We start from the raw sequence: 18,260 nt of genomic DNA on the forward strand, positions 1-18,260 counted from the left end.
CTGGAAAATATGACTTAGTAGTATTAACATCAGATTTCAGCACAATTCTGGCTTTCCTGAGGGCTCAGCACTACTGTAAGTACAGCCACTACTCTGCTGAAGCTGTGTGTTCAAATCTTGTCTGACCCATGTGTGGTGGGTTGACCTTGGCTGGCTGCCAGGTGCCCAGCAAACTGCTCTGTCACTCCCCTTCCTTAACAGGACAGAGGGAGAAAAATACAACAGAAAGCTCATGGGTCAAGATAAGGACAGGGACCTCACTTACCAGTTACCATCGCAGCCAAAACAGACTCTACTTGGGGAAATTAATTTAATTTATTACCAATTAAACAGAGTAGAATGAGAAATAAGAACAAATCTAAGAAAATGAAGAAATAAAAACAAACACCTTTCTTCAGGGAACAGCCACCTGCTCTGGCGTGGGGTCATCCACCGGCTGCGGTGGGACAACCTGCATCACCACGGTCTTCACCACAGGCTGAAAAGGAATCTCTGCTCTGGCACCTGGAGCACCTCCTCTCTTCATTCTTCACTGACCTTGGTGCCTGCATAGTTGTTTCTCTCACATTTTCTCACTCTTCTTTCTCACAGCTGCTGCACAAGGTTTTTTTACCCTTTTTAAAATATGTTATCACACAAGTGCTACTAATGTCGCTGATGGGTTCACCTTTAGTCAGCAGTGGGTCCATCTTGGAGCCGGCTGGAACTGGCTCTGTCTAACATGGGGGCAGCTTTTGGTGTCTTCTCACAGAAGCCTCCCCTGCTGCCATTCCCCTCCGCTACCAAAACCTTGCCACATAAATCCGATACACCATGCCATTAGTTCATCTACTGAGTATGATGACACTAGTGAGAGCAAAGTTTACTTTTGTGAGCAAGTCTGCTTTATGACTTTGTAGAATTTATGCCAAACCTATGAAAATGAATAAATTGCAGAGTTAGTAAGAGCCTCAGACACAGTGAACCACTGATTTCCTGGGGTTTTAAGCCATGCAGCTCCTAGACTTGAAGAAGAGGGTGCAGTAGGAATGATTTAGAGTTCCTACCCATTACAAGGTTCTGCTTAAATGGAAGTATTCTGGAAAAATAATCTGGCTGCAACCGGATGGGAAAAAAGCTCCTTTTTGCTTTACTCACAATGGGTAAACCTCAAACAAGGAAAATCTCAATTGTTTGCAGTCTTAGAGAGAACTGAATAATCAGACTCAGTTTCCTAGAAAGCACATCAGACAGAAGACATTTGCCCAGGAGATGCATCTTAAGGGCTTAAGCTTGGAGAATTCTCAGATCAAGGAAAACACAGAAATGTACATAAAAAGTAGAAGGATCCAAACTCAGCTTTGCAGAGATGAAAACAAAGCAAAACAAAATGATAGACCAATGTTACTCTTTCACAGCATTTTATGACATAAAAAGGAACTAACCAAAGTCTCTTTAAAATTCATTTTCCCATCTCCTGCTGCCCAGTGAAGCTTTGTCTGCCATGGAAGACAAGATATGTTAATTGTTTTAGCCTAGATTTAACCAGTTGCATCAAATCAGAGTAGCTTACAAACAAACCAAAATGTGTGGTATATATTGAGTTAAGGTATCCATCAGTTACTAATTTGGACATGTAGTAGGCAAGTTCCAATCAAAAATATATACAAAGTGAGTAGGAAGGTCTGCAGTTTTCTTCTAATGAAAAGGGTAGGATCCATTCTCATGCCCACTGACAGTGATTGCAAAATTCCCCAAACCTGGGCATGTCTGTAGTCCAGCTGAAGTGACATTTAACACATTCAAACATCCTGGAATGGAATTTACAAATTCGTAAAAGGAAGTAAACTTGACCTAGTGCAAAACACTGCAGCACTGTAAGAAATAATATTACTCCTCTTCCTTCAGTCCCTTATAGCTTGATATAAACTCCCGCATAAACCAGCAGTCAGTCACAAGACCCTCAGTTGGACTTAGGTTTACCCCCACAGCAGTTTCTTTTCTAGGTCTGAATTTTCATTTTTTACGTTAAACCAAGAGAAATAGTCTTTGCTTATTATCATACATCATGGAGAGCATATGCAAAAAGGCCATCACAGTCTATTAAATTAAAATGTTCAGATCAAGAACAGAGGTCATGACTTAAAGAAGTTTCTGAAGCTAAGCAAATGCACATCTGACCATGTGGAGGTGGAGTGTGCAGCATTATATTTATGATTATTTGGCATGTGACGTTCAGATGACCTGTAGTGTAGCAGAGTGCTAAAGCCAGTTCATGATAGAGTGCTTTAATTTTAGTATTAATAGGTCACCTGCCAGGATAATAATTATGCTGTCATTTAAAAAAAAAAAAGGAGAAAAAAAAGCCTGTAATCAAAGAAGATTAGTCAACAGAGGTAGGTAGAAAATAGAGTTTGCAGCTAAGGAAAACATTTGGGAGGGAAATAAGTTTTCCTAATCACAGCAGACTAAGATTTTTCCATGGAGAGTAAAAGGAAAAATGGGAGTGGAGAGTTAGCCTTTCCATTTTTCTTCTTACAATAGAGTTTTGTCCAGAGGATAATGAAAAGTAGGAATGGCTCTCCAAAGAAGACTCTCTCTTGTGTGATGTACAGAGATGTACAGAGATTAGTCTACAAAGACAAACACTCGAATCGGTTATTTAAATTTATATGATGTGACTATCTACCAGAGAGGCAGAGGTTGAGGTCAGTTTGTTTGCCAAAAGCATACAACGACCCAGTGGTTCGGACAGCAGCCTCAGGCCAAACATTCTCTCAGTCTGAGTTAATTCCCTGGTAGTTCTTATGCACCAGCCACTCTAGGCTAGCATATTTTTAATATTTATACAGAACAGAAGAGCTTCGACAGGAAAGGTTGAGGGAAGCTGAGGGTAGCATGTTAATCAGAACCCTTGAATCAGGGTTTCCTAACAAGTTAATGTTTCCAATATTCTGGTTGAGTTTCTAGATTTGAGGAAACATTTCTGGCAAAAAACAGTTCAAAGCTAGCACTTTAAAAAAACCAAAAAAAAACCCCAAAAAACAAAAACCAACCCCCCCCAACCAATTAATCATTATTTTCCAAACAAACAACTTTGTACTAAAAATTGCACAAGCTCTCCTCTTCACCCGTGGCAAGTAATAAGATCAAAGGCAAACACTAACTGTGGGGCCTGCCTTGAGTAAGGCAATGTGCGTAACACTCCGTCATCAACACACACAATACTCAATACTCTCGACACAAACACTTCCTTCACAACATCCTTAATAATGACTCAAGTCCTCTGGCTGTCAAACATAAGACCTGAAAACAAGGATCTTTTACTGAATAATTCATTTCACCGTACAACAGACACCTGGTCAGGTGAATCCTGCCTTAAAATTGTCATTGACAATCAGGGGTATATCCATATATCTTGAACTTTTCTGAAATGGTTCATATACGTGGGGGCTGAACACCCAGGAACCGTGTATCCACGTGCCAGGTGGTTCATGCAGAAATGTTTGTAGGGTTCTTTGTCCAACAAAATCCCTCTACTAGCAATATAAACCAGGGCATGTTCTTCACAGATAATGTGGACACTCTGACTGACCAAATGGAATGAAAACATTGTTCATCCTCCTTACCTCTGAAGAAGCGGGTTTGCAGTAGCCAGCTCCAAACACCAGATTTTCTAATGACATACTGGACTGGTCTGGTCCCGCATCCAGGTTGCCTTTACCAAGCCATGAACCTTTCCCTGGACGAGCAAAACTAAAAGAAGAAAAATTGAGAAGAAAAATAATCAGAGCAGTATTATTAGAGAAGAGTCATTGCTGTCCCACTGCTATTTCCTTCCTTAGAATATGTTTGCAGTTTTGGTATTGTTGTTGTTCTTGCTGGGTTTTGCTTTTATTTATTTCAAGCTGACACTGTAAATCCACATTTTTTCCTTTTGAATTGAACGTTGTCCAGTATGCACTAGCTGAAGTGATGTGAATGGAGCTTGCTTTCTTGGCATCCAGTCCAGTGGCTTGAGTGTTGTCTTTCACTCAGTCCTTTCTCTGCTGTCTTACAGATCTTTTTCCAGCATAACATCTCAACAATACAACCTTTCCATCTATCCACACAGATAATACTCTTATCCAGCATCTCATCAGCTTGAATCTTGATTGATTCAACATCTTTCTCTCTGGCTTTAACCATATCACCCTTCCAATTTAACTGTGCATGATCTCTCTTTACTAGCAATATCCTTTATAGCTCATAAAAGCTGTAAAAGACAATAAAAAAAGTTTCTATAAATACATTCACAACAAAAATTCTGTGATTCTGTGAAAAGGAGGGCTAAGGAGAATCTCCATCCTTTATTGGATGCAGGGGGAAACATAGTGACAAAGGATGAGGAAAAGGCTGAGGGACTTAATGCCTTCTTTGACTCAGTCTTTAATAGTAAGACCAGTTGTTCTCTGGGTACCCAGCCTGGAAGACAGGGACAGGGAGCAGAATGAAGCCGCTATAACCCAAGGGGACATGGTTAGCAACCTGCTACTCCACTTAGACACACACAAGTCTATGGGGCCCGATGGGATCCACCCAAGGGTACTGAGGGAGCTGGCAGAAGTGCTCACCAAGCCACTTCCCATCCTTTATCAGCAGTCCTGGCTCACTGGGGAGGTCCCAGTTGACTGGAGGTGAGCAAATGTGACACCCATCTACAAGAAGGGCCGGAAGGAGGATCTGGGGAACTACTGACCTGTCAGTCTGACCTTGATGCCAGGGAAGGTTATGGAGCAGATCATCTTGAGGGCCATCACATGGCACATACAGGACAAGCAGGTGATCAGGCCCAGTCAGCATGGGTTTAAGAGAGGCAGGTCCTGCTTGACCAACCTGATCTTCTATGACAAGGTGACCCCCTTAGTGGATGAGGGAAGGCTGTGGATGTTGTCTACCTAGACTTTAGTAAAGCCTTTGAAATCATTTCCCACAGCATTCTCCTGGAGAAACTGGCTGCTCATGACTTGGATGGGCATAGTCTTTGCTGGGTAAAAAAATGGCTGGATAGCTGGGCCCAAAGAGTTGTGGTGAATGGAGTTTACTCCAGTTGGCGGCCGGTCACAAGTGGTGTCCCCCAGGGCTCTGTGTTGGGGCCAGTCCTGTTTAATATCTTTATCAATGATCTGGATGAAGGGATCGAGTGCACCCTCAGTAAGTTTGCAGATGACACCAAGTTGTGTGGGAGTGTTGATCTGCTGGAGGGTAGGAAGGCTCTGCAGAGGGACCTGGACAGGCTGGATCGATGGGCTGAGGCCAATTGTATGACGTTCAACAAGGCCAAGTGCCAGGTCCTGCACTTGGGTCACAGCAACCCCAGGCAACACTACAGACCTGGGGAAGAGTGGCTGGAAAGCTGGCCAGCAGAAAAGGACCTGGGGGTGTTGGTCGATAGCCAGCTGAATATGAGCCAGCAGTGTGCCCAGGTGGCCAAGAAAGCCAATGGCATCCTGGCTTGTATCAGAAATAGTGTGGCCAGCAGGACTAGGGAAGTGATTGTCCCCCCGTACTCGGCACTGGTGAGGCCACACCCTGAATACCATGTTCAGTTTTGGGTCCCTCACTACAAGAGAGACATTGAGGTGCTGGAGCGAGTCCAGAGAAGGGCAACAAAGCTGGTGAAGGGTCTAGAGCAGAAGTCTGATGAGGAGCGGCTGAGGGAGCTGGGACTGGTTAGCCTGGAGAAAAGGAGGGTGAGGGGAGACCTTATCGCTCTCCACAACTACCTGAAAGGAGGTTGTAGTGAGGTGGGGGTCGGTCTCTTCTCCCAAATAACAAGCAATAGGACAAGAGGAAGTGGCCTCAAGTTGCACCAGGAGAGGTTTTGATTGGATATTAGGAAAAATTTTTTCACGTCAAGCATTGGAACAGGCTGCCCAGGGAAGTGGTTGAGTCACCATCCCTGGAGGTATTCAAAAGACGTGTAGACGTGTTGCTTAGGGTCATGGTTCAGTGGTGAACTTGGCAGTGCTAGGTTAATGGTTAGTCTTGATGATCTTAAAGGTCTTTTGCAACCTAAACAATTCAATGATTCTATTCTACGAGTCATCCCAATCTTTTATACAGATTGTAAATTTAGTTCCCACTTCTCACTGTCCCATGACATAAGCTTTCAGCATCAAAATGACAAGACTTCAGCCCAAAACATGCATTTCCTTTTGCTGGGGCAGTCCATTCATTTGGCATGTGTTCTTCCATACCCGTGTGCAACATGAATTTGCCGTTATCCAAATGCTTCCTCAAAAGCCTCATAGAATTTAAGTCGGTTTAGTGCTGAGTTATTACCTCTCATCGCTGAGTGTTGTGGTCACAGTGTTCCCTACTGACGGTATCTGTATATCTCCTATCTTATAGCATGAACCCATTAGAAGTGGAACATCTTGTTTGGAGTTTACTCAGCATTGAGCCCAACAGAGTCCCGATGCATAGCTAGGGCTCTTATTCTGGATTGATCTGGGCAAATGTCTACATCCCAGTTAATGACGTAGGCTGCCTTTATAGTCGCTGGAGAGGAACTGTCATTTCCAGAGTATGAGTCATCCCTTTCTGAAGTAGTGATATCAAATAGGTCAGATTAATTTCACCCTCAAAGTGCTTATTTCTTATTGTGGACTATAAAGAAAGGCTAGGATGACTGCCTCATAAACAACTGAAGTTAGGTGAGATAAACCCCACTGTTAGTCCCTGTGATAACATGCGCTGTACATAAACTACATCAAGATTTCAAGGGAGAAATCGGGCTACTCGTGGTGAATAAAATGAGCCAAATTACTGAATCTAAATGGTGATGCAGGCAACCATAATTGTTCTTAAAAAGCATGTAGGCAAAGGTGGAATTGAAATAATGAAGTGCAGGTTAAAAAGAAAAACACATTTGCAGTTCATACTCAGGGCAGAGGTAACACCACTGAGTTTGTGTTACAGCTTTCAGACTGGGATCACCATCCACAGGCACCTGATGCCCATCCAGGCATCCCAAAATACATCATGCCCAGGAGATCTGGTGTCCTTGGAAGAGCAAAAGATTCCAAGATGGGGAGCACAAAAAAAGTCTTAAAACCATAATGTGCCAGAACTAAAAGCCACAGGTCAGTGCCATTCATTCTGCCAAAATTTTCCAAACTGAGGTTATTCCTCTATGTGGATGTGTATCATGTGGTCACATCAGCTCAGATCAACTGTAGATTCATGGATATCTACACGTGATTCAGTTTTTAAGGACAGAAAAGAGTCCTGACTGCTTTACGGAAACACACAACAAAAGCAAGGATGCTTATGCTAAGGATATAAGGCAAAAGAGAGGTGCAGCAATACTTGTTATCACCCTAATAACAGGTGAGGTTCCGATGTGCAGGGAAACTCAGTGACGTGCGCAACATCAGAAAAAGAATCTCAGGCAAAATTAGGAATTGGGCCAGTTTCAGAAGGTTAATCACAAATCCCTGCCTTGCCTCTAAGTCAAAACTGCTGTTTGTTATATATCCCCCAGCATTCATATACTGACAAAAAGGACATCCCATGATGGGGAGGATGCTGTAGAAGACCTTAACATATATCTGGCCTTGCTTATGTATGTATTAATTTAAGTGATCCAAGAAATTTCCATCTGGCTGCTTCTAAGCAGCATGAGGTCTTTCCATGTATTTCCTACGTGCAACATTTAAGATAAAACTAAATAAATAAACTAAAGCAATTATAAACAGCCAAGAGATAAACACTGCTCTGAATAATTTCAGCTGTTATTGGATGATGTTGTCTGCCCTGGTCTGCTGGAAAGGCTCAAGAAGCAGAAATAAAAAAATGATTGCTGTGGTATCAGAGAGAGAAGCTTAAACAAATATCACCTGCACATGAAAAACTCCTCATTTGAATATTAGCAAAGCTTTCAAAGGTTTTAAGGGAGAGAAAAGCACTTTTTAATGCCTTTTTTATTTATTTATCTTTTGATTTTACAGCAGAGAAGGGATTTTAATCTGTTGGTTTTATGGAAATTGATTTCAGATAGTACTGTAAAACAAAAACCTTTTTTGGGAAACCTGCCAAAATCTCATCTGTCTGTGGAGGGAAAGTTTCACTGGAAAGCTTAAAAACTGTTGAGCTTCCTCTAATGCTTTCTGAAGCACATGATACTTGAAGACAGTTTTGATTAGCAATAACAGGTTAATTTGCTACATCAAATTTTGTTTTCTGTATTTATTTTTTCCTAGTCTTGCAACCATGCTCATTTGTATGAGTCTTGAACCTTGGTTATTTATGTGCCCATTTGGACTATGTTTTAATAGCATTGATTTAATATCAACATTTAGATCCTCATCCTGTATGTTAACCTTAGCTTGTATTTGGAGTCAGGATAAAAAAGGTTAAAAGAGGTAATATGTGCATATCAGAGAGAATGAACATGTGTGCAGAATTATTAATATTTTCAGTGAAAAAAACAATTTACTTTTGCCTTTTTTTTTTTTGAGCCATTCTTTTGATGACCTTATCCATGAGATGTCTTTATCCTTCAAAGGAGTCTCATAATTCTTATAGCAGCCATCTATGGACACATACTATAGTAAGCTGCCTTGAAAAGCAGGTTTTTAGCCAGTTTTTTTCCCAGGGTATTGCCTGCAAGATACCAGAAATCAAAATTTAAGAACTTTCTGACTCAGAGGTTATATTCAGGCAATTATTTCCAACAGTCATGGTTATCTTCCATGAATTTGTGTCCATGCCTTTCTGATTTATACTTTTGGCCTCTGTAACATCTTTTGGAATGAATTGCACATTGTAATATATGCTGCGCTTTCTGTTTGCTTTGAACCTGCTGTTGGAGAATTGAATGTGGCATCTTTTAGTTTTTGTATGGCACAAAATATTAAATAATCATCCCCTGTTTTTTATCTTCTGTGGACAATTCTTTAACATATAAAACAGATGGCAGTTCCCTAGCATAAGAAATGCGTTGACCTTGATAAATGTTAATTGGGATGTGTTACTGAAGTAATTCAGGATAAATGTTTTAGGCCAGTTTAATAAAACATAATATTCCCTTTGAGATTAAACTGCCCCAAAATGAAATAACTTTTTTTAATTTTTCATTCAATTTTTTCAAAATGAAGACCCTTTTTTTTGTAAGCAAAACTTAATTTCTTCATGAAGTGTAGATTCCAGCAGAATGGGGCAAAAAAACTAACAGATTGGGATCTACTGAATCTTGCTTGGGAAAATAATATCTTGCATTATTTGAAATGGTCAAACTGTAAAAAGACCAAACAAAAAACCCCCCACAATCTTCACATTTCTAATGACAAGAAATTATAATCTTGTAACTGATCGAGGAACGGAAGTTCAGGAAAAGAACTTGCATCCCATTTAGGCCAGATACTATGGAGAAATCACTTCTTTTTCCCTCAGTCCCTTATGCATAAAATATTACTGATTCTAAAAATAATAAATATAAGTAAGTCCCAGATAAGTAAGTCCCATAGAAATAACACTTCAGAATCAAACCCCCACATCCTCCACTGACAGCACCGTTTGCATTTCACCAGGAGCTTCCTTCTAACTCCCATAGATCAGGAAAGATGCAATGCACAACACTGATTTCCCTCACTGTTTTAACTCAAAACACTAATATAGCTTTTGGAAAATAACTGCTGGCATGTGCCCATAGGGTACATGGATGATCTGTTATTTGGTTTTGAGAATAATTTGTGGATATTTACAGTTGTACTCCCCTAGACATGTTTCTCTCTTACACATGAGTTTCACTAAGGTTATAATCAGTGACTGTAAACTGTTATCATAGAATCATAGAACAGTTTGGGTTGGAAGGGACCTTTAAAGGTCATCTTGTCCAACCCCCCTGCAGTGAGCAGGGACATCTTCAACTAGATCAGGTTACTCAAAGCCCTGTCCAACCTGACCTTGAATGTTTCCAGGGTGGGGGCCTCTACCACCTCTCTGGGCAACGTGCTCCAGTGTTTCACCACCTTCATTTTATAAACTTTCTTCCTTATATGTAGTCTAAATCTACCCTCTTTTAGTTTAAAATCATTACCCCTTGTCCTGTCGCAGCAGGCCCTGCTAAAAAGTTTCTCCCCATGTTCTGAACTTCTCATGTAAAACTGATAAGATTTATTAAAATATAATTTGTAATGGAAACAGATATCTCTCCCTAGATACCAAACAGAGAGGGAATCTGGTTTGAAATCTCTAATGATTTTGATTGCTGGAAAATGTTGGTTCATTTGTCCTGAACCCCCTTAGTTGCTATAAAACTTCAAAACAGGCAAAGTCATGTGTTGATATTTATTTAATTTTGGGTGGGGCTTGGGGGCGGGGGTGTTTGGGGCAGGTGGGTGTTGAAAGTTTGACTCAGAAATAGGTTTTCTTATGTGACTTCTCAGCTGGTAGCTCAGGAGAATGGCATGCCAAAGTGGATGTTTATCTTTGCAGATACATAACAAACAGTAACAAATAAAAGAAAATTCAGAGGAAAAATCATCCAGTTATTATGCAAGAGTTCTTAGAGGAAAAAAATATAAAACAGTATTCTTTTAATAAACATATTATGGAAGCAATAGCTCTTTATGGCATAAATATTCCATTTTCTTTCTACAGATTAATTTATTTGCAAATGAGATGGAGCAGGAAAAATAAGTCATGAACTTTGCTACCCAGGATTACATCTGTGGCAGTTTCAGATATAAGCTGCCCATAAGTAGGTGCCAGCTATACTTACAGTTGTAGAAAAATTGACCTGCATAGTCTACACCCAGATTCAAGGTGTACAGGGTAGTACAGTGTGCACATCACATATAGATATATCAGTCATGCTTTTGAGGAACAGGAGGGTGCCTGGGAATAAAAGGATTTAGGCAAGACAAAATTGCTCAAGGATGGCTGGGATTGGCCTGATTCCTCAGTGTAGTAGAGCAGAGCGGAACTAGGTCAGGGCTGAAACCTTTAAATACCCTGTGTCCCTCTGATTCCATTTCATCTTCCCAAAGCAGAGCAAGCTTGAGGCACTGAAAAAATCGGTATCTGTGTCTTGGTTTCTCCACCTGAAAAATGTGTATTATGCTATTTCCCCATCTCAGATGCCACCAAGATTTCTTGTTTCTCATACAGTGATTTGGATGTGGGCAACTAAGAATTCAATATCAACAAGTAAAATCCTGAAAGTATGTGTGAAAGAGGGGAAGATAATAGAAACCTGAGGAAATTAAACCCCTTTCTTGTGCAAACGAGAGAAAACAGGTTTGCCAGCTGCCTGTGATGAAGGATCTTGCTTATTTGCAGCAATTTCAAGTCTTGCTTTTTTTTTCCTTTTTTTTTTTTTTTCATTCAGATTGAAAATGTTTACAGCTGAAGCCCAAGAGCAGAGTAAGACAGACTGCAGATGCTGTGGCCATTGATTGAGCTGGAGTCTACATGCTCCTCAGACAAAGCATAGCTTTGGGGAGACCAGTCTATACAGATAGTAGCAGTGTGGTGCTGAAACACAGCTCTTCTTACATTTCCAGAAAGCTTTCAGGGGAAGAAAGCATAAATCATCTGAAGTCACTGGATAAAGTTTCAGTAGAAGGCATGCCAACCAGATCCTATTGTCCATGCAACTTACCAGGAAATACAACGTATAGGACAATGTATTCAGTGGGGGAAACAATGTGTGTGTGTGAAACTATGTATTCAGGTACTTGTTTCAGAGATTATTTATGAGTTGTATTTTTACTTATAAACAGCAGCATATGCTAACTCCTCTTGGGAAGGAGTGGTGCAGAGGTCTATGGAACTAATGAAGCAAGTAACCATGTTTCTTGCTGTTTGCTTCCTAAAAGAGTCCAATATAAGAAATGCACTGAGCTTGCAGCATGCCTGAGACTGAGTAGGCCTGCATACCGTAGAGATGGATGTGTCCCTTTGGGAAAATTATAAATATTTCTTGAAGTCTGAACTACGCGGGAGCAAAGTGCCTTTTCTAACAGCTGATTCTGGGCTAATAGCTGCTGATTCCACTTATAGACTGGACCAGTAGCAAAGCCAGTGACAAGGAGCTAAAGAAGAAGTCAACATCTCAGGCCAGAAACCAAATTGATCTATACAAAAGACAAAACAGAAAACTGGAGGGCAAAAGCCCTAACTTTTCCTCACCTTCCTCCTGCAACTGTCTACTCACATTTAGCCTCTGAAGCTTAGGTAAGAGAATAAAAAAGGTATTTAAGCAGTTTGTGAAGGCCAGTGCATTCAGCAGGGCAGTACTCTCAAGTACTCTCAAGCATGAACATTGTTCACTTTTTCTGTTCATCTTTTGACAGACTTGCTGGGGTCATCTTCTGTCATCCTGGACAAAATGAGGTTGCCAGAGGCAAGCCCTTTCCTTTCCGTAGAGAACTGTCATTTCTGTGATGTTAGGAAAGACGTGCCAGCCAACTCCTGCTCTAAATTCTCCTCTGTTTCTCCCACATCCCAAAAGTCTGAAAATACTGCTCTGTGATCTGCAGCTGCCCAAAGCATTCAGTGCAGACATCACCGACCTGCACAGCAGCTGCCAGTGCTGGAGGGTGAGGGGCGCGAGGTCTGCACCGGCACAGCTCCAGCCCTCTGGTTTGCAAGCAGTGGTGTGACAATGTCCTGCTGTGTCCAGCAGAAAGGTTTGGTTGTACGGGAAGGCACAGGTGAGGGGAGCAGTGTTTCGGGTGACAAAATTTCCATCCAGAATCCTGCAAAGGATCCCAGAAACAGGAATTTCACTCATTCTCAGTTTGGTAAGAGGCAAGGGCTTCAAAGCATCAAATTTAATATAATATTTATTGTCTAAGAATTATTAACCAGGACAAACATCAATATCAAAACGTTCACTTGTCAAAAAACAGGAGGTAATGGAGGCACCCTGGCAAGGTTTGCCCAACAGGAGCTGTTTGTGGGTGTACATTACCCTGCAGGGAAAAGCCTGAATCGGTCTTGCTGGTTTCCCTACTGTTTTCACTGTTTAAATACAGGCAACAGGGAAGGACTTTGGGGAAGAGTATCTAATTTGCCAAAAGAGCTAACAAAATATGAAAAGCTGAGTCCACAGGACATACATGAGCAGATAGCTGTGCTTCAGGCAAAGGTGTTTTCCAGGACAACTTCAGGACAGCAGTGAATTTCAGTTGTACATAATGTGAGATCTTTATTTTCAAGGCAGGTCTAAAACTGTTATTATTTTACATTTAAGTGTATGCATGTGTGTAGAAATAATGTGTATGTACATGTAAAGTATGTATTATGATGGGACAGTTTTAGGTAGCAAACTAAACCGCAGTGAAATACTGCATAGGTCTTTTTCTCAGACAATGTAACTATCCTGTGTTTATTTTTTCTATAATGTGACAAAAAAGACTTTCCAGTCATTCAGGTTCTATTGTGTTACAAAAATAAAGATTTGATTTTAAAATTAAAATCAAACCTTTTTTTCTATGTTCCTAGTAAACTTCAGTGATAAGTGATAAGCAGGAAAGCTCTGAGCTGGGAGAAAAGCAAATAAGTTTTAGTTGGCTGGTTTTGTTTCAGAACGCTTGGAATTGCGATTTCTTTTACACTAGTGTCTTCACCCTGATTTATATTTAGAGAACGCATGCTATAAAAACTCTTCAGGTTTTGAATATTTATCGAGAAGAAGATAAATCCTCAGTATCATGCTTTAAAATTATTTTACTGGCTTAAGCAAATGAGACTCTATATTGTGTTGTCAAAATTCTTCATTCCACTGCATTAAGTAAAAATATGGTATACTTCATAAATATCCACAAAATCATATTTTAAAAGCTATAATAATCTGACTACGGAACAGTTGCTCATCATGGGATTTATGCCTAATAACAGTAACAAGTCTCTGCAGCCCCATTCATTAGAGGATAACAAAGCACTGAAAACAGTCATTAAGCCTGATAACTGTTGTTCTTTCATCCTTTTATATAGTAGAACAATGGGCAAATTATCTGAGCAAAATTATCTGGTTAGAAGTAGTCTGTTATGAATTAATTCACTATTTTAAAAGTCAACACATAGCAGAAGAGAGATACAGGAGTTACCTGTATCTCAGCAGCAGAAGAAAAGACAGATATGTCAGTCTGATCTACTAATACGACTTGCATCACTGTCACAACTCGACATCTTACAATCTTAATTCATTCTATGGCATCATGTACAAGCAATGCCTTTATACAAATGGAAAACTGAAGCACAGATGTATTAAGTCAAAACACGAAACCTGAGAAAAAAAGAGTCTAGAGGTTCATCTTTTCTTTCTGACACAGAGCTCTTTGCGCAGTACTTGACAAACTTAAGAGTCTCCCGGTCATTTGGTAAACAGCAAGGCCTTGCTGGAGTAAGGGAAGCTGAACAATGCTGAACACTGCATTTGGTTCAGGACGGTCCTGGTTTTGGGTGGACTAGAGTTAATTTTCTTCCTAGTAGCTAATACAGTGCTGTGTTTTGAATTTAGTATGAGAATAATATTGATAACATGTTGATGTTTTGGCTGTTGCTAAGTGGTGTTTGCACTGGTCAAGGACTTTTCAGCTTCCCGTGCTCTGCCAGGTGCACAAGAAGCTGGGAGGGGGCACAGCCAACCTGGCCAAAGGGCTATTCCGTACCATATGATGTCAGGCTCAGTATAGAAACTGGGGGGGAGCTGGCCAGGGGGCAGGGATCGCTGCTCGGGGACTGGCTCGGTGTTGGTCGGTGGATGGCAAGCAGTTGCATCACTTGTTTTTTTCCCTTGGGTGTTGTTCCTCTCTCTCTCTCTTTCTCTCTCTCATTGTTTTCATTTTCATTACAATTCATTATTATTATTTATTTTTTATTTTATTTTATTTTATTTTATTTTATTTTATTTTATTTTATTTTATTTTATTTCACTTATTAAACTGTTCTTATCCCAGTCCACCAGTTTTCTTATTTTTGTTCTTCAGATTCTCTCCCCCATCCCTCCAGGGGGGGAAGGTGAGTGAGCAGCTGTGCGATGCTTGGTTGCCAACTGAGACTAAACCACAACAAGGACCAAAGGAGTTCCCTCCCTCTCAGCACTCTTTCTCTCACGCGATGACAAGACTGGACACAAAGTAAATTGCCAGAAAGACCTTTGCTTCCCTTCGCCTGCTCTAAATATTAGAGGATATTGACCTCCAGCCCTGTTTTATTTGAAGGAGTTCTGAATTATTTTCTTGTCATTATGAATTAGATAACATAAATCACATCTAGACCCCATGGCAGCTAGTATTATACTGCTGCATGGTTAAATCAGATGATGCTGCAAAGGAAAAATTCAACAGAGCCTTATCCAGTACTGACTCATGCATACCTCCTTCTAGACATGTTATGAATTATGCTAATGCACAGAGGCCACAGATGAGATTAGAGTCTAACTGGCCTAAATGCTTTACAAAACAGGGGGAAAAAATGTAAATGCTCTTAGCTGCTTTTAGACTAAAGAGGAAAAACATCCAAGGAGAAGAAAATTTTCACTTTCCTGGTGTTACAGGTAGGGAATAGAGAGATCAAGACTAATCAAAATTTCTGAACCTCTTCCTAAAGATTTTGCTAGTTTTTTATCAGACCCCTAGTGTCTTATCAAGGGAAGGAGCCTGTGTCAGAGGCTGGCTCTAAACCCCAATCTCCAGAATGTTAGTCCAGGACCAAAAAACTTGAAATTAAATTATCCTCTCTGCTTCTCCTATACAACAAGCAAATGAACACAGAAGAGGAATCTCCTGTGCCCTTCAACAGACATTTCTGTGTCCTTTACCTGATGAGAGGCTGATGTAATGCTACCAGTGACGCATGCACCGTGACGGATATCACTGACAGGTGGAAATAGTCAAACATGACAGGAACATGGTGGTGCAGACCTCTCCGGGGGTGGAAGTGAAGACACAGTGTACGGCTGCTGATCATGGGGATCGCTGGAACATCTCTCAGCCTGGAAGAGAAAGAGGTTTACAAGGGTAAGTGAAAGCATGAGTTGTTACAGCCTGTAACATGCTACAGGCAGCAGACTGGGACATGGCGTGAGGTGAATTTTTATAATTTCCCAGCTTCATAAGTTTCGGGTTTACATAACTGATTAGTATCTTGTGTTGTATTTGTGCCTAGCATAAATATAAATATAAATATAAATATAAATATAAATATAAATATAAATAATAAATAACAGGTATATAGAGATATATAAGCATACTGTATAAAAGAAAAATACATGTAATGCCATTTCCCCTGGTGATTGTCCTTGATGTCTACCTATGCACTAGTTCTGGGGACATCAAGAACTAAGTAGCAGAAGGAAATGCGTTTAGCAAACTGCTCGGCTTATTTGAGTGCTCATAGCCAGGGCAGCTCACTACTTGTGATTTTCAGTGTAAGAACAATCAACTCAGGCAATCTGCGAGAGTTAGAAGCAGGCCTGTGTCAGAGAGAGCTCAAAATATTCAGAGCACCTTTCCAGAGAGCTGATCTTCTGAAAAAACTTTTTGCAAGAGGCCAAAAAAAAAGAGTAGGTGAAGTAACTGCAGAGAAACAATACAAGTTCTCCTTTTTTATAAAAGTCTAAATAAAGGTCTAAATAAAGACCAAGATTTTAATTTAAAGTTTGATTATAACTACTCCAGAATAACTTTCCTAGTGTGCAGTCAACCACATGACATCTCAGTCACCTATAGGGCAGGAGAGTGAGATGTAAACCTGGACCATGCCTAACCACATCCTACTAATGCAAGTGAAACACACTTCTAAAGAAGAATTAATGGCTTTAAACTGAAAGAAGGTAGATTTAGATTAGATATAAGGAAGAAATTCTTCACTATGAGGGTGGTGAGGCACTGGAACAGGTTGCCCAGAGAAGTTGTGGATGCCCCACCATTAGAAGTGTTCAAGGTCAGATTGGACGGGGCTTTGAGCAACCTGATCTAGTGGAAGGTGTCCCTGCCCATGGCAGGGGGGTTGGAACTAGATGATCTTTAAGGTCCCTTCCAACTCAAACCATTCTATGATTCTATGAATTGTTTTTACAGCACTAAAGACCATTCTGAAGCCAGTTGTTTCCAAGAGCTAAGAAAAGCTATGATGACATGGTTGAGTATGATGCATGGTTAGTCCCAAGAAGTGTTTCAGTGAGATTTGCAGAATATTCTTTTATAAAAATCACTGCTTTTGTTTACAGTGAATCAGATTAGTCATTCAGATGATAACAGAAAATAAATGTATGTGTTAGAGCACAATTTCATAACTTGAAAGCTTCAGTTCTTTTTATTCTCGGATATCACTTAATGTTTGTTTTTTCTCTCTTCTAGACACATCAGCATCACAGCTGATGACTGGTGGTCCAGTCCCACCTGCCTGAGAGAACAAGTTTTCACTTTTTGTATCTTGATAAAGGAAACATATTCTTGAAATTTGTTTAGGTGCCCTATGGATATGAATAAAATCACATGGGAACACTCTTAGCATGAAACACAGCTCAGACAATTTCTCTGTACCTCCTCCCACCCCCCCATAAATGCTGCTGAAGTCATTGGAAGCCTTTTCTGTGATTAAAAAAGGCTGAATAATGTCTGGGATCATGCTTTCTGCTATCAGGAAGGGATGCTACTCCCACTTCACCTAAGATTATGGAATCAAATGCAGATCAAAGTCAATGGGAAGACTCTTTCCTCCTAAAATATAGAGATAGCTTTGGTTCTTATACAAGAAAAGAGCTTAGCATGTTCATACACTCATCTTCAGCCAGAAAATACTTAGTTGTCTCCTGAGATAAATGCATTCCTGAACCACAGCCCCTGCTTACATGGAGGTCAGTGATGATATTCCCTTTGGCTTTAACAGCAGCAGAGATAGAGCAACACTTAACATCTTTGAAAACCTCACACTTAAAGGAGAAAAAATGTTGTTCCTTTAGAGAGGAACATGAGATACACTCTTCAAATACAGAGAGGAGAAACAGAAAGACTTCAACACTGAGGTAAAGGAAAGACTTATCAAAGCTATTGCTTTTTCCAAAGTACTCTCACTTCATCAAAGTAATTTCCCAATTGAACAAATGCCTGCATTACCAATTGAGCTTTAAAACAACACTTACTGTTGTTCGCTATCAGTAAAGTGCAGGTCCAACTTGAGCTGAAAATCTGCCTCACTCAATGCATCTTCTACCTACAAAAAAGAGAAAGGCAAGGTTACCTTTATGAAATGATTCCTACAACATTGAAGGCAACGGTGGA

At 40.4% G+C, this 18,260-nt stretch overlaps 1 protein-coding gene across 1 annotated transcript in view; it reads right to left on the bottom strand.

Annotated features, from left to right (window-relative positions):
- Positions 1-18,260, bottom strand: part of FAM135B (family with sequence similarity 135 member B) — a 151,931-nt gene that overhangs the window by 56,964 nt on the left and 76,707 nt on the right. The window contains exons 4-6 of the mRNA XM_075495767.1: positions 18,122-18,192; positions 15,797-15,970; positions 3,609-3,735 (exon numbers count right to left, since the gene is read on the bottom strand). Of these exons, the coding sequence (XP_075351882.1) occupies positions 3,609-3,735; positions 15,797-15,970; positions 18,122-18,192 (372 nt within the window). The remainder of the gene's footprint in view (positions 1-3,608; positions 3,736-15,796; positions 15,971-18,121; positions 18,193-18,260) is intronic.

Source organism: Mycteria americana, chromosome 2 (genome assembly GCF_035582795.1).
Source record: "Mycteria americana isolate JAX WOST 10 ecotype Jacksonville Zoo and Gardens chromosome 2, USCA_MyAme_1.0, whole genome shotgun sequence".
In the NCBI taxonomy this organism is placed as follows: domain Eukaryota; kingdom Metazoa; phylum Chordata; class Aves; order Ciconiiformes; family Ciconiidae; genus Mycteria; species Mycteria americana.